This window comes from Oncorhynchus gorbuscha, unplaced genomic scaffold (genome assembly GCF_021184085.1).
Source record: "Oncorhynchus gorbuscha isolate QuinsamMale2020 ecotype Even-year unplaced genomic scaffold, OgorEven_v1.0 Un_scaffold_396, whole genome shotgun sequence".
Taxonomy (NCBI): Eukaryota; Metazoa; Chordata; class Actinopteri; order Salmoniformes; family Salmonidae; genus Oncorhynchus; species Oncorhynchus gorbuscha.
Window position 1 is genome coordinate 52,900 of NW_025745243.1, and position 15,949 is coordinate 68,848.

The 15,949-nt window shown below is 47.9% G+C and overlaps 1 protein-coding gene and 1 long non-coding RNA gene across 3 annotated transcripts; both read left to right on the forward strand.

Annotated features, from left to right (window-relative positions):
- Positions 1-1,710: 1,710 nt before the first annotated feature.
- LOC124018127 (trinucleotide repeat-containing gene 18 protein-like) lies at positions 1,711-7,422 on the forward strand. The gene is made up of 5 exons (XM_046333401.1): positions 1,711-1,868; positions 3,501-3,608; positions 3,683-3,870; positions 4,551-4,915; positions 7,419-7,422. Exons 1-5 carry the CDS (start codon positions 1,742-1,744, stop codon positions 7,420-7,422), a joined length of 792 nt encoding a protein of 263 aa, XP_046189357.1. The 5' UTR covers positions 1,711-1,741.
- Positions 7,423-9,068: 1,646 nt separating this feature from the next.
- LOC124018125 lies at positions 9,069-13,593 on the forward strand. 2 transcript variants are annotated; one of them, XR_006835577.1, is made up of 3 exons: positions 9,069-9,216; positions 11,336-11,484; positions 13,569-13,593. It is a non-coding gene; the product is annotated as an uncharacterized LOC124018125 (long non-coding RNA). The 2 variants fall into 2 exon arrangements; XR_006835576.1 differs by having other exon boundaries at positions 13,572-13,592.
- Positions 13,594-15,949: the final 2,356 nt, after the last annotated feature.

Here is a 15,949-nt window from a genome sequence, read left to right on the forward strand (position 1 = left end):
CCTAGGAACAGTGGGTTAACTGCCTGTTCAGGGGCAGAACGACAGATTTGTACCTTGTCAGCTCGGGGATTTGAACTTGCAACCTTTCGGTTAGGGGTTGATTCCCTGGTTGGGTTGGGAATTGATTCCCTGGTGGGGTTGGGGGTAGATTCCCCGGTGGGGTTGGGGGTAGATTCCCCGGTGGGGTTGGGGATTGATTCCCGGGTGGGGTTGGGGTTGATTCCCAGGTGGGGTTGGGGTTGATTCCCTGGATGGGTTGTTTCCCTGGTGGGGTTGGGAATTGATTCCCTGGTGGGGTTGGGGGTAGATTTCCCTGGTGAGGTTGGGGGTAGATTTCCCTGGTGGGGTTGGGGGTAGATTTCCCTGGTGGGGTTGGGGGTAGATTTCCCTGGTGGGGTTGGGGGGTAGATTTCCCTGGTGGGGTTGGGGGTTGATTCCCTGGTGGGGTTGGGGTAGATTCCCTGGATGGGTTGTTTCCCTGGTGGGGTTGGGAATTGATTCCCTGGTGTGGTTGGGGGTAGATTCCCTGGTGGGGTTGGGGGTGGGGGTAGATTTCCCTGGTGGGGTTGGGGTTAGTAGATTTCCCTGGTGGGGTTGGGGGTAGATTTCCCTGGTGGGGTTGGGGGTTGATTCCCTGGTGGGGTTGGGGGTTGATTCCCTGGTGGGGTTGGGGGTTGATTCCCTGGTGGGGTTGGGGGTTGATTCCCTGGTGGGGTTGGGGGGTTGATTCCCTGGTGGGGTTGGGGGTTGATTCCTGGTGGGGTTGGGGGTTGATTCCCTGGTTGGGTTGGGGGTTGATTCCCTGGTTGGGTTGGGGGTTGATTCCCTGGTTGGGTTGAGGGGTTGATTCCCTGGTTGGGTGAGGGGTTGATTCCCTGGTTGGGTGAGGGGTTGATTCCCTGGTTGGGTTGGGGGTTGATCCCCTGGTAGGGTTAGGGGTTGATCCCCTGGTAGGGTTAGGGGTTGATTCCCTGGTGGGGTTGGGGTTGATTCCCTGGTTGGGTTTGGGGTTGATTCCTGGTTGGGTTGGGTGTTGATTCCTGGTTGGGTTAGGGGTTGATTCCCTGGTTGGGTTAGGGGTTGATTCCCTGGTTGGGTTAGGGGTTGATTCCCTGGTTGGGTTGGGGGTTGATTCCCTGGTTGGGTTGGGGGTTGATTCCCTGGTTGGGTTGGGGGTTGATTCCCTGGTTGGGTTAGGGGTTGATTCCCTGGTTGGGGGTTGATTCCCTGGTGGGTTTGGGGTTGATTCCCGGGTTGGGTTTGGGGTTGATTTCCTGGTTGGGGTTGATTTCCTGGTTGGGGTTGATTTCCTGGTTGGGGGTTGATTTCCTGGTTGGGGGTTGATTCCCTGGTTGGGGGTTGATTCCCTGGTTGGGTTGGGGGTTGATTCCCTGGTTGGGTTGGGGTTGATTCCCTGGTTGGGTTAGGTGTTGATTCCCTGGTTAGCGGTTGATTCCTGGTTAGGGATTGATTCCCTGGTTGGGTTAGGGGTTGATTCCCTGGTTAGGGGTTGATTCCCTGGTTGGGTTGGGGTTGATTCCTGGTTGTGTTGATTCTCTTGTGCCTGAAGTGTGTGCACTCTATCACTCCATATCAAGGATGGATATAAAGAGTGTTATGAATTAGGTGTGTGTGTGTGTGTGTGTGTGTGTGTGTGTGTGTGTGATCAGAGAGAGTAAGGAGCTGGCAGAGTTCACCCAGATGCACCCCCTTGGTGTCCAGCGCCCTGAACTCTAACCTCATGACCTCCAACCTCATGGTGACTGGAGGCTCCGCCCGCTGGCCCCACGACCCCTCCCCCCTGACCTCTCACTCCTGGATGCCCCGCCAAGGAGCACCGCCCATCTGGCTGTCGGGATCCCCCTACGGTACAGACACGCTATACTCTCTATAACCACTATGCCCACTACACACACACTATACCCACTACACACCCACTATACCCTCTATAACCACTATGCCCACTACACACACACTACACACCCACTATACCCACTACACACCCGCTATACCCACTACACACCCGCTATACCCACTACACACCCACTATACCCTCTATAACCACTATGCCCACTACATACACACTACACACCCACTATACCCACTACACACCCACTATACCCACTATACCCACTACACACCCACTATACCCTCTATAACCACTACGCCCACTACACACCCACTATATCCACTACACATCCACTATATCCACTATACCCACTATATCCACACACACACACTATACCCACTATATCCACTATACCCACTATATCCACTATATCCACACACACTATACCCACTATATCCACACACACTATACCCACTATATCCACTATATCCACTATATCCACACACACTATACCCACTATATCCACTATACCCACTATATCCACTATATCCACACACACTATACACACTATATCCACTTTTCCCACTACACACTATACCCACTACACACACACTATACCCACTACACACACACTATATCCACTACATACCCACTACACACACACACACTATACCCACTGCACACCCACTATACCCACTACACACACACTATACCCACTACACACCCACTATACACACTATACCCACCATATCCATTATACCCACCACACACACAGACACACTATATCCACTCTACCCACTACACACTATATCCACTACACACACACACACACACACACTATACCCACCTCACACATTGTACCCACTTTACCCACTACACACACACTATACCCACTATATCCACTATACCCACCTCTCACACTGTACCCACTTTACCCACTAAACACACACTATACCCACTATAACCACACTATTTCCCCTATATCCACACTATACCCACTATACCCACACTATTTCCACTATATCCACACTATACCCACTATACCCACACTATTTCCACCATATCCACACTATACCCACTATACACACACACCCTATTTCCACTATACCCACACTATACCCACTATACCCACACACATTATTTCCATTATACCCACTATACCCACACTATTTCCACCATATCCACACTATACCCCCACACACACACTATACCCACTATACCACCCCCACACACACACTATACCCACTATACCCCCCACACACACACTATACCCCCACACACACACACTATACCCACTATACCCCCCACACACACACTATACCCACTATACCCACACACACACTATATCCACTATACCAACTATATCCACACACACACTATACACACACTATATCTACACACACTATACCCACTACACACCCACTATATCTACACACACTATATCCACTACACACCCACTATACCCACTACACACACACTATACCCACTACACACCCACTATACACACTATACCCACCATATCCACTATATATATATATCTATCTATCTATCTATATATATATGTCTCTCTCCCTGTCTCTCTCCCTGTCTCTCTCCCTGTCTCTCTCCCTGTCTCTCTCCCCGTCTCTCTCCCTGTCTCTCTCCGCCCCAGGTTTAGGCCCCTCTCCGCTGCACCAGGCCCTCCCTCCCTACCAGCTGGCCAGAGACCCCCAGTCAGGACAGCTGATGGTTATAGCCACAGAACACATCCCACGCTACGGTACGATGTGAGGATGACTGGGGTGTGTGGAACACTGCTTTGATCATGCATAACCTTATATCGTGTCCCCGTAGGAGGAGATGTGTTGGATGGGGGTGGCGCCCCCCAGTGGCCAGGGGTGTACGGAGCAGGCAGTTCTCTGCAACATGCCGCTCAGCTGCAGATGTTGTCACAGCAACAGATGCTGAGGCAACATGAGCTGGTGATGATTCAACAACATGCTGCTCAGGTCCTGGAGCTGCAGAGGAACGCTCAACTGATGGTGAGGACGCACCTGATGCACACCTGATGCACACCTGATGCACACCTGATGCACACCTGATGCACACCTGATGCGCACCTGATGCGCACCTGATGCGCACCTGATGCGCACCTGATGCGCACCTGATGCGCACCTGATGCGCACCTGATACGCACCTGATACACATCTGACTGGTGCTGACAGACCTGATACACACCTGACTGGTGCTGACACACCTGATACACACCTGACTGGTGCTGACACACCTGATACACACCTGACTGGTGCTGACACACCTAATACACACCTGATACACACCTGACTGGTGCTGACACACCTGATACACACCTAACTGGTGCTGACATACCTGATACACACCTGACTGGTGCTGACAGACCTGATACACACCTAATACACACCTAATACACACCTGATACGCACCTGATACACACCTGATACACACCTGACTGGTGCTGACAGACCTGATACACACCTGACTGGTGCTGACAGACCTGATACACACCTGACTGGTGCTGACAGACCTGATACACACCTGACTGGTGCTGACAGACCTGATACACACCTGACTGGTGCTGACAGACCTGATACACACCTGACTGGTGCTGACAGACCTGATACACACCTGACTGGTGCTGACACACCTGATACACACCTAACCCCCCCCCCTCTCTCTGTTGTAGGAGCGTCTGAAGGCCAGTGAACAGAGGGCAGAGCTAGAAGAGAAGACCAATAAGAGGTGTTCCGAGCCCAAACCCCGCCCCTCGCCACGCCCCACTGCCTCCCCCTCCCTCCACTGCCATAAAACTCCTCTCCGTTCACCTCCCCCCTCCACCTCCTCCCTCACCCCCCTGTCCTCCCCCAGGCCCACTCTCCAACACCCGGAGGTCCAGAGAGAGAGGTCTCACCCTTCCTCTCCCCTTCCTCGCCCTCCCGCCCCACACTCTGCCTCCCCCCTGAGACCCAAACAGGACACTGACGAGGGAGAGGAGGAGGGGGAGAGAGAGGGGAGAAACAGACCACCGCCCCTATCACCGAATCTACACAGGTGAGCATCCTGTTAAAACTAATATTCTATTCTGTTACATTCTATTGTTGTATTCTATTCTGTTATAATATAATGCTATTATGTTACATTCTATTGTTGTATTCTATTGTATTATATTATATTCTGTTATAATAGAATGCTATTCTGTTACATTCTATTGTTGTATTCTATTGTATTATATTCTATTCTGTTATAATAGAATGCTATTCTGTTACATTCTATTGTTGTATTCTATTGTATTCTATTATGATATAATGCTATTATGTTACATTCTATTGTTGTATTCTATTTTATTATATTCTATTCTGTTATAATAGAATGCTATTCTGTTACATTCTATTGTTGTATTCTATTGTATTATATTCTATTCTGTTATAATAGAATGCTATTCTGTTACATTCTATTGTTGTATTCTGTTGTATTATATTATATTCTGTTATAATAGAATGCTATTCTGTTACATTCTATTGTTGTATTCTATTGTATTCTATTCTGTTATAATAGAATGCTATTCTGTTACATTCTATTATTGTATTCTGTTGTATTCTGTTACATTCTATTGTTGTATTCTATTGTATTATATTATATTCTGTTATAATAGAATGCTATTCTGTTACATTCTATTGTTGTATTCTATTGTATTATATTATATTCTGTTATAATAGAATGCTATTCTGTTACATTCTATTGTTGTATTCTGTTACATTCTATTGTTGTATTCTATTGTATTATATTATATTCTGTTATAATAGAATGTTATTCTGTTACATTCTATTGTTGTATTCTATTGTATTATATTATATTCTGTTATAATAGAATGCTATTCTGTTACATTCTATTGTTGTATTCTATTGTATTCTATTATAATATAATGCTATTCTGTTACATTCTATTGTCGTATTCTATTGTATTATATTCTATTCTGTTATAATAGAATGCTATTCTGTTACATTCTATTGTTGTATTCTATTGTATTATATTATATTCTGTTATAATAGAATGCTATTCTGTTACATTCTATTGTTGTATTCTATTGTATTCTATTATATTCTGTTACATTCTATTGTTGTATTCTATTGTATTATATTCTATTCTGTTATAATAGAATGTTATTCTGTTACATTCTATTGTTGTATTCTATTGTATTATATTATATTCTGTTATAATAGAATGCTATTCTGTTACATTCTATTGTTGTATTCTATTGTATTATATTCTATTCTGTTATAATAGAATACTATTCTGTTACATTCTATTGTTGTATTCTGTTGTATTCTATTATATTCTGTTACATTCTATGATTGTATTCTATTGTATTATATTATATTCTGTTATAATAGAATGTTATTCTGTTACATTCTATTGTTGTATTCTATTATAATATAATGCTATTCTGTTACATTCTATGGTTGTATTCTATTGTATTATATTATATTTGTTATAATAGAATGTTATTCTGTTACATTCTATTGTTGTATTCTATTATAATATAATGCTATTCTGTTACATTCTATTGTTGTATTCTATTGTATTATATTATATTCTGTTACATTCTATTGTTGTATTCTATTGTATTATATTATAATATAATGCTATTCTGTTACATTCTGTTGTTGTATTCTATTATAATATAATGCTATTCTGTTACATTCTATTGTTGTATTCTATTGTATTATATTATATTCTGTTACATTCTATTGTTGTATTCTATTGTATTCTGTTATAATAGAATGCTATTCTGTTACATTCTATTGTTGTATTATATTATATTCTGTTACATTCTATTATTTTATTATATTGTATTGTTATATTCTATTCTGTTACATTCTATTGTTGTATTCTATTGTTGTATTCTATTGTTGTATTATATTGTTAAATTCTATTCTGTTACATTGTATTGTTGTATTCTATAAATTCTATTTTTACATTCTATTCTGTTACATTATATTCTGTTGCATTCTGTATTGTTGTATTCTATTGTTGTATTCTATTGTTGTATTCTATTGTTGTATTCTATTGTTATATTCTATTGTTACATTCTGTTCTGTTACATTATATTCTGTTGTATTATATTGTTGTATTCTATACATTCTATTTTTACATTCTATTATGTTACATTATATTCTGTTGCATTCTGTATTGTTGTATTCTATTGTTGTATTCTATTGTTGTATTCTATTGTTACATTCTGTTCTGTTACATTATATTCTGTTGTATTCTATTGTTGTATTCTATAAATTCTATTTTTACATTCTATTCTGTTACATTCTATTCTGTTATTCTATTGTATTATATTCTATTATGGTGTATTCTATTCTACTATTGTGATTCTATTGTTCTGTTGAATTCAATTCTCTTATTCTATAGTTGTTCTGTTGAATTCAATTCTCTTATTCTCTAATTGAATTCTAGTCTTTTATTCTCTAATTGAATTCTAGTCTTATTCTCTAATTGAATTCTATTCTCTTATTCTCTAGTTGAATTCTCGTCTCTTATTCTCTAGTTGAATTCTAGTCTCTTATTCTCGTCTCTTATTCTCTAATTGAATTCTATTCTCCTATTCTCTAGTTGAATTCTAGTCTCTTATTCTCTAGTTGAATTCTAGTCTCTTATTCTCTAATTGAATTCTAGTCTCTTATTCTCTAGTTGAATTCTAGTCTCTTATTCTCTAGTTGAATTCTAGTCTCTTATTCTCTAATTGAATTCTAGTCTCTTATTCTCTAATTTAATTCTAGTCTCTTATTCTCTAGTTGAATTCTAGTCTCTTATTCTCTAATTTAATTCTAGTCTCTTATTCTCTAGTTGAATTCTAGTCTCTTATTCTCTTATTGAATTCTAGTCTCTTATTCTCTAGTTGTTCTGTTGAATTCTAGTCTCTTATTCTCTAATTGAATTATAGTCTCTTATTCTCTAATTGAATTCTAGTCTCTTATTCTCTTATTGAATTCTAGTCTCTTATTCTCTAGTTGTTCTGTTGAATTCTAGTCTCTTATTCTCTAGTTGAATTCTAGTCTCTTATTCTCTAATTGAATTCTATTCTCCTATTCTCTAGTTGAATTCTAGTCTCTTATTCTCTAGTTGAATTCTAGTCTCTTCTATTATGTTAAATTCTGTTGTGTTGTCTCTATATAACCAGTCTGTTTAGATACACCACTGCTTGATGAGAGGGATCATGTGTGTTATTTACCTGTGTGTGTTTGTACAGATATCACCCCTGGTTACCGTTACCAGTCCATCACCCCGCCGTTCAGCGCCCTATTCCCCCCCGCCCCTCCCCATCCAGCAGGGGGTAACAAACACCCCTCGGTCTCCTCCCTGCCACCACTCCTCCGGGCCACAGCTCCAGACACGAAGCCTCGGGGCCTGGAACTCCGGCCAGACCAGGGGACCACGCTGAAGCATGACCCCGACCAGGAGCCACCCCAGCTGGGCATGAGTCCTGCTGCCCTGGACCCTCAGCTCAGGACCTCCAGCCCTCCAACCCTCAGCCAAATAGAGAGAGACGAAGGGTCAAGCCTCAAACACACACATCTCACACACACACACACACATTACACACACATCCCAGCCTTACACACCCACATAAATACACCAGCCTCCCTCAGCCCCCAGCCCTGTCCTTCTCTACCATCCACACAGCCACATGAACACACCAGCCTCCCCACAGGCCCCCAGCCCTGTCCTCCCCCCACACAGCCACATAAACACCAGCCTCCCCACAGGCCCCCAGCCCTGTCCTCCCCCCACACAGCCACATAAACACACCAGCCTCCCCACAGGCCCCCAGCCCTGTCCTCCCCCCACACAGCCACAAGAACAACAGACCGAGGAGGAAGAGGAGGAAGCAGGAACGGTCAAGATGGAGGTGTTGACCCACGGCTGCCGAGGAGCCTATCAGCTTCCACCGTCCGTCCCGAAGGTGGAGACTAAACCAGAGGTCGCAGAGAAGTCGAGTCCCGTCCATTACCCATCATGCACCACGGCAAGCTCCGAGCGACCGGCCTTTAGACCCAGCCCCGACACACACGCATCCTCTCCTCCCCTCTCTCTCCCTGTCCTCCCTCTCCCTCCCCTCTAAACATCGTCCCTGATGACCCCATGGCTGGTCTGATGACGCTGTTGGCTGCCAGTCAGATGCCCCAGGCTGCCCCCTGCCCTACCCACCCTGCCCCAGACAGAGGCCTCCTCGCTGGGGAGAGACGTGGCCAGTCCTGGGTGTCTGGAGGTCTGGGCTCTGGAGGGGATGACTCTACTCAGCGACATGGCCTCACTAGAGATGGATCGGATACAGCTGGAGCAGGGTGAGGAGGGAGGGAGGAGGAGGAGGAGGGGGAGGGGGGTAGAAGGAGAGGAGGGGGGGGGGGGGGGGTAGAAGGAGAGGGGGAGGGGGAGGGGGGGGGTAGAAGGAGAGGAGGGGGGGTAGAAGGAGAGGAGGGGGGGTAGAAGGAGAGGAGGGGGGGGGGTAGAAGGAGAGGAGGGGGAGGGGAAGGAGAGGGGGGTAGAAGGAGAGGGGGGTAGAAGGAGAGGGGGAGGGGAAGGAGAGAGGGGGGGTAGAAGGAGAGGGGGGTAGAAGGAGAGGGGGGGTAGAAGGAGAGGGGGGGTAGAAGGAGAGGGGGGGTAGAAGGAGAGGAGGGGGGTAGAAGGGGGGTAGAAGGAGAGGAGGGGGGTAGAAGGAGAGGAGGGGGGGGGTAGAAGGAGAGGAGGGGGGGGTAGAAGGAGAGGAGGGGGAGGGAAGGAGAGGGGGGTAGAAGGAGAGGGGGAGTAGAAGGAGAGGGGGTAGGGGAAGGAGAGGGGGTAGAAGGAGAGGGGGGGTAGAAGGAGAGGGGGGGAAGGAGAGGGGGTAGAAGGAGAGGGGGTAGAAGGAGAGAGGGGGGTAAGGGGGTAGAAGGAGAGGAGGGGGGGAGGAGGGGAAGGAGGGGGTGGAAGGGGGGGGGGGTAGAAGGAGAGGAGGGGGAGGGGAAGGAGAGGGGGAGGGAAGGAGAGAGGGGGGTAGAAGGAGAGGGGGGGTAGAAGGAGAGGGGGGGTAGAAGGAGAGGGGGTAGAAGGGAGAGGGGGGTAGAAGGAGAGGAGGGGGGTAGAAGGAGAGGAGGGGGAGAGAAGGAGGAGGGAGGAGAGGAGGGAGGGGGGGTAGAAGGAGAGGAGGGGAGAGAAGAGGAGGGAGGGAGGAGGAGGGGGTAGAAGGAGAGGAGGGGAGAGGAGGAGGGAGGGAGGAGGAGGAGGAGGAGGGGAGGGGGGGTAGAAGGAGAGGAGGGGAGGAAAGGAGAGAAGGAGGAGGGGGGGAGAGGAGGGAGGAGGAGATGGGATGGGAGAGGGGGAAATGGAAGGGCGAGAGGGGAGGAGGAGGTGGGGTGAGAGGAGAGGGGGAAAGGAAGGAGGGAGGGGGAAGGAGGAGAAGGAGGGGGGAGAACGGTTTGAATGTGACTAATTCAAAAAGTTCCTACACTGAATCTAATGCTGTGTCTGTTTCTCTCTCTGTGTGTCTCTGTTTCTCTCTGTGTCTGTCTGTTTCTCTCTGTGTCTGTCTGTTTCTCTCTGTGTGTCTGTCTGTTTCTCTCTGTCTGTTTCTCTCTCTGTGTGTTTGTCTGTTTCTCTCTCTGTGTGTCTGTCTGTTTCTCTCTGTGTCTGTCTGTCTGTTTCTCTCTGTGTCTGTCTGTTTCTCTCTGTGTCTGTCTGTTTCTCTCTGTGTGTCTGTCTGTTTCTCTCTGTTTGTCTGTTTCTCTCTCTGTGTGTTTGTCTGTTTCTCTGTGTGTTTGTCTGTCTGTTTCTCTGTGTGTCTGTCTGTTTCTCTCTGTGTCTGTCTGTTTCTCTCTCTGTGTCTGTCTTTTTCTCTCTCTGTGTGTCTGTCTGTCTGTTTCTCTCTCTGTGTGTCTGTCTGTCTGTTTCTCTCTCTGTGTGTCTGTCTGTTTCTCTCTCTGTGTGTCTGTCTGTTTCTCTCTCTGTGTGTCTGTCTGTTTCTCTCTCTGTGTGTCTGTCTGTTTCTCTCTCTGTGTGTCTGTCTGTTTCTCTGTGTGTCTGTCTGTTTCTTTCTCTGTGTGTTTGTCTGTTTCTCTCTCTGTGTGTTTGTCTGTTTCTCTCTCTGTGTGTTTGTCTGTTTCTCTCTGTGTTTGTCTGTTTCTCTCTCTGTGTGTTTGTCTGTCTGTTTGTCTCTGTGTGTTTGTCTGTCTGTTTGTCTCTGTGTGTCTGTTTGTCTCTGTGTGTCTGTTTCTCTGTGTGTTTGTCTGTCTGTTTCTCTGTGTGTTTGTCTGTCTGTTTCTCTCTGTGTGTGTGTGTCTGTTTCTCTCTGTGTGTGTGTGTGTCTGTTTCTCTCTCTGTGTGTGTGTGTGTGTGTGTGTGTGTGTGTGTGTGTGTGTGTGTGTGTGTGTGTGTGTGTGTGTGTGTGTGTGTGTGTGTGTGTGTGTGTGTGTGTGTGTGTGTGTGTAGGTGAGGTGTTGTGTGGTCTTGACCGCCTGTTAGAGGCAGGTAGAAAGGTGTTGCTGGAGGCCATTGAGAGCCAGTCTCACATCAACCTCCCCAGACAACTACACCCCAGCAAGACCTACAGCTGGAGGATGAGGACAGACCCACAAGAGGTACCAGACTGTAGACCAGGGGGGATGAGGACAGACCCACAGGGGGATGAGGACAGACCCACAGGAGGTACCAGACTGTAGACCTGGGGGGGATGAGGACAGACCCACAGGAGGTACCAGACTGTAGACCTGGGGGGATGAGGACAGACCCACAGGAGGTACCAGACTGTAGACCTGGGGGGATGAGGACAGACCCACAGGGGGATGAGGACAGACCCACAGGAGGTACCAGACTGTAGACCTGGGGGATGAGGACAGACCCACAGGGGGATGAGGACAGACCCACAGGAGGTACCAGACTGTAGACCTGGGGGGATGAGGACAGACACACAAGAGGTACCAGACTGTAGACCTGGGGGGATGAGGACAGACCCACAGGAGGATGAGGACAGACCCACAGGAGGTACCAGACTGTAGACCTGGGGGATGAGGGACAGACCCACAGGGGGATGAGGACAGACCCACAGGGGATGAGGACAGACCCACAGGAGGTACCAGACTGTAGACCTGGGGGATGAGGACAGACACACAGAGGTACCAGACTGTAGACCTGGGGATGAGGACAGACCCACAGGAGGTACCAGACTGTAGACCTGGGGGGGATGAGGACAGCCCCACAGGAGGTACCAGACTGTAGACCTGGGGGGATGAGGACAGACCCACAGGGGGATGAGGACAGACCCACAGGGGGATGAGGACAGACTCACAGGGGGATGAGGACAGACCCACAGGAGGTACCAGACTGTAGACCTGGGGGATGAGGACAGACCCACAGGAGATACCAGACAGACCTGCGGGGATGAGGACAGACCCCACAGGGGGATGAGGACAGACCCACAGGGGGATGAGGACAGACCCACAGGGGGATGAGGACAGACCCACAGGAGGTACCAGACTGTAGACCTGGGGGGATGAGGACAGACCCACAGGGGATGAGACAGACCCACAGGAGGTACCAGACTGTAGACCTGGGGGGATGAGGACAGACACACAGGAGAGTACCAGATCTGAGCCTGGGGGATGAGACAGACCCACAGGAGGTACCAGACTGTAGACCTGGGGGATGAGGACAGACCCACAGGAGGTACCAGACTGTAGACCTGGGGGGATGAGGACAGACCCACAGGAGGTACCAGACTGTAGACCTGGGGGGATGAGGACAGACACACAGGAGGTACCAGACTGTAGACCTGGGGGGGATGAGGACAGACTCACAGGAGGTACCAGACTGTAGACCTGGGGGGATGAGGACAGACCCACAGGAGGTACCAGACTGTAGACCTGGGAGGATGAGGACACACCCACAGGAGGTACCAGACTGTAGACCTGGGGGGATGAGGACAGACCCACAGGGGGATGAGGACAGACCCACAGGAGGTACCACACTGTAGACCTGGGGGGATGAGGACAGACCCACAAGAGGTACCAGACTGTAGACCTGGGGGGATGAGGACAGACCCACAGGAGGATGAGGACAGACCCACAGGAGGTACCAGACTGTAGACCTGGGGGGATGAGGACAGACCCACAGGAGGTACCAGACTGTAGACCTGGGGGGATGAGGACAGACCCACAAGAGGTACCAGACTGTAGACCTGGGGGGATGAGGACAGACCCACAGGAGGATGAGGACAGACCCACAGGAGGTACCAGACTGTAGACCTGGGGGATGAGGACAGACCCACAGGGGTACCAGATGTAGACCTGGGGGGATGAGGACAGACCCACAGGGGATGAGAGGACAGACCCAGGAGGTACCAGACTGTAGACCTGGGGGATGAGGACAGACCCACAGAGGTACCAGACTGTAGACCTGGGGGGATGAGGACAGACCCACAGGAGGTACCAGACTGTAGACCTGGGGGGATGAGGACAGACCCACAGGAGGTACCAGACTGTAAACCTGGGGGGGATGAGGACAGACCCACAGGAGGTACCAGACTGTAGACCTGGGGGGATGAGGACAGACCCACAGGGGGATGATTTGTAAGTCGCTCTGGATAAGAGCGTCTGCTAAATGACTTAAATGTAAATGTAAATGGATGAGGACAGACCCACAGGAAGCTGTATGTGTGTGTGTCCAGCAGCTCTTCAGTAAGCTGTGTGTGTGTGTGTGTCCAGCAGCTCTTCAGTAAGCTGTGTGTGTGTGTGTGTCCAACAGCTCTTCAGTAAGCTGTGTGTGTGTGTCCAGCAGCTCTTCAGTAAGCTGTGTGTGTGTGTCCAGCAGCTCTTCAGTAAGCTGTGTGTGTGTGTGTGTCCAGCAGCTCTTCAGTAAGCTGTGTGTGTGTGTTTGTCCAGCAGCTCTTCATTAAGCTGTGTGTGTGTGTGTGTCCAGCAGCTCTTCAGTAAGCTGTGTGTGTGTGTGTGTGTGTGTGTGTCCAGCAGCTCTTCAGTAAGGTGTGTGTGTGTGTGTGTGTGTGTGTGTGTGTGTGTGTGTGTGTGTGTGTGTGTGTGTGTGTGTGTGTGTGTGTGTCCAGCAGCTCTTCACTAAGCTGTGTGTGTGTGTGTCCAGCAGCTCTTCACTAAGCTGTGTGTGTGTCCAGCAGCTCTTCAGTAAGGTGTGTGTGTGTGTGTGTGTCCAGCAGCTCTTCAGTAAGCTGTGTGTGTGTGTGTCCAGCAGCTCTTCAGTAAGCTGTGTGTGTGTGTGTGTCCAGCAGCTCTTCAGTAAGCTGTGTGTGTGTCCAACAGCTCTTCAGCAAGCTGTGTATGTGTCCAGCAGCTCTTTGCAAGGCTGTGTGTGTGTCCAACAGCTCTTCAGTAAACGTGTGTGTCCAGCAGCTCTTCAGTAAGCTGTGTGAGGTGTGTGATGGAGGGAGTCTCAGCATCGGATGAGATTAGCGGAGCTACAGAGGCAGTACAAGGACAAGCAGAGACAACTGGACCGGCTGCAGAGGCGCTCTGACACCCAGTGAGTAAGACAGACGGACGGACGGACGGATTCGAGCAGGCAGACAGACAGACACACACACAGCTACAGACACACAGACACCTGACACACAGACACTGGGACTTACCGGAGACAGACAGATGACAGACAGACAGACAGACAGACAGACAGACAGACAGACAGACAGACAGACAGACAGACAGACAGACAGACAGACAGACAGGTCCTCTCTAATCACTTTCTCTTCTGTTCAGAGAGGTTCAGCAGCAGGAGGAGGAGAGGCGGAGTCTAACCAGACGTGGGCGGGGCCGACCGAGGAAGAGGAAACGGGCAGCGACGCCCTGGCAAGATGGAGTCCCTGACAGGGAAGTAAGTGGAACGACCAGCTGTTATGAGAATTTAACATGGATTAAAGTTGAAATGTTGTGTTACTGGTCTACACATAATACAGGACAGGCTGATACTGTGTTTATAGCTGTCATTGGACTGAATGAGGACAGGCTGATACTGTGTTTATAGCTGTCATTGAGACTGAATGAGGACAGGCTGATACTGTGTTTCATTGAGACTGTGAAGACAGGTGATACTGTGTTTATAGCTGTCATTGAGACTGAATGAGGACAGGCTGTTACTGTGTTTATAGCCGTCATTGAGACTGGGAATGAAGACAGGCTGATACTGTGTTTATAGCTGTCACAGACTGAATGAAGACAGGCCTATACTGTGTTTCTCTGTGTGTTTATAGCTGTCATTGAGACTGAATGAAGACAGGCTTGATACTGTGTTTCTCTGTGTGTTTATAGCTGTCATTGAGACTGAATGAGGACAGGTTGATACGGTGTTTATAGCTGTTTATTGAGACTGAAATGAAGACAGGCTGATACTGTGTTTCTCTGTGTGTTTATAGCTGTCATTGAGACTGAATGAGGACAGGCTGTGCTTATAGCTGTGTTTTGAGGACAGCTGATACTGTGTTTATAGCAGTCATTGAGACTGAATGAAGACAGGCTGATACTGTTTATAGCTGTCATTGACTGAATGAAGACAGGCTGATACTGTGTTTATAGCTGTCATTGAGACTGAATGAGGACAGGTGTTTCTGTGTTTATAGCTGTCATTGAGACTGAATGAGGACAGGCTGATACTGTGTTTATAGCTGTCATTGAGACTGGAATGAAGACAGGCTGATACTGTGTTTATAGCTGTCATTGAGACTGAATGAAGACAGGCTGATACTGTGTTTATAGCTGTCATTGAGACTGAATGAAGACAGGCTGATACTTGTGTTTTTGGAGCTGTCATTGAGACTGAATGAAGACAGGCTGATACTGTGTTTCTCTGTGTGTTTATAGCTGTCATTGAGACTGAATGAGGACAGGGCTGATACTGTGTTTATAGCTGTCATTGAGACTGAATGAAGACAGGCCGATACTGTGTTTAGCTGTCATTGAGACTGAATGAAGACAGGCTGATACTGTGTTTCTCTGTGTGTTTATAGCTGTCATTGAGACTGAATGAAGACAGGCTGATACTGTGTCTATAGCTGTCATTGAGACTGAATGAAGACAGGCTGATACT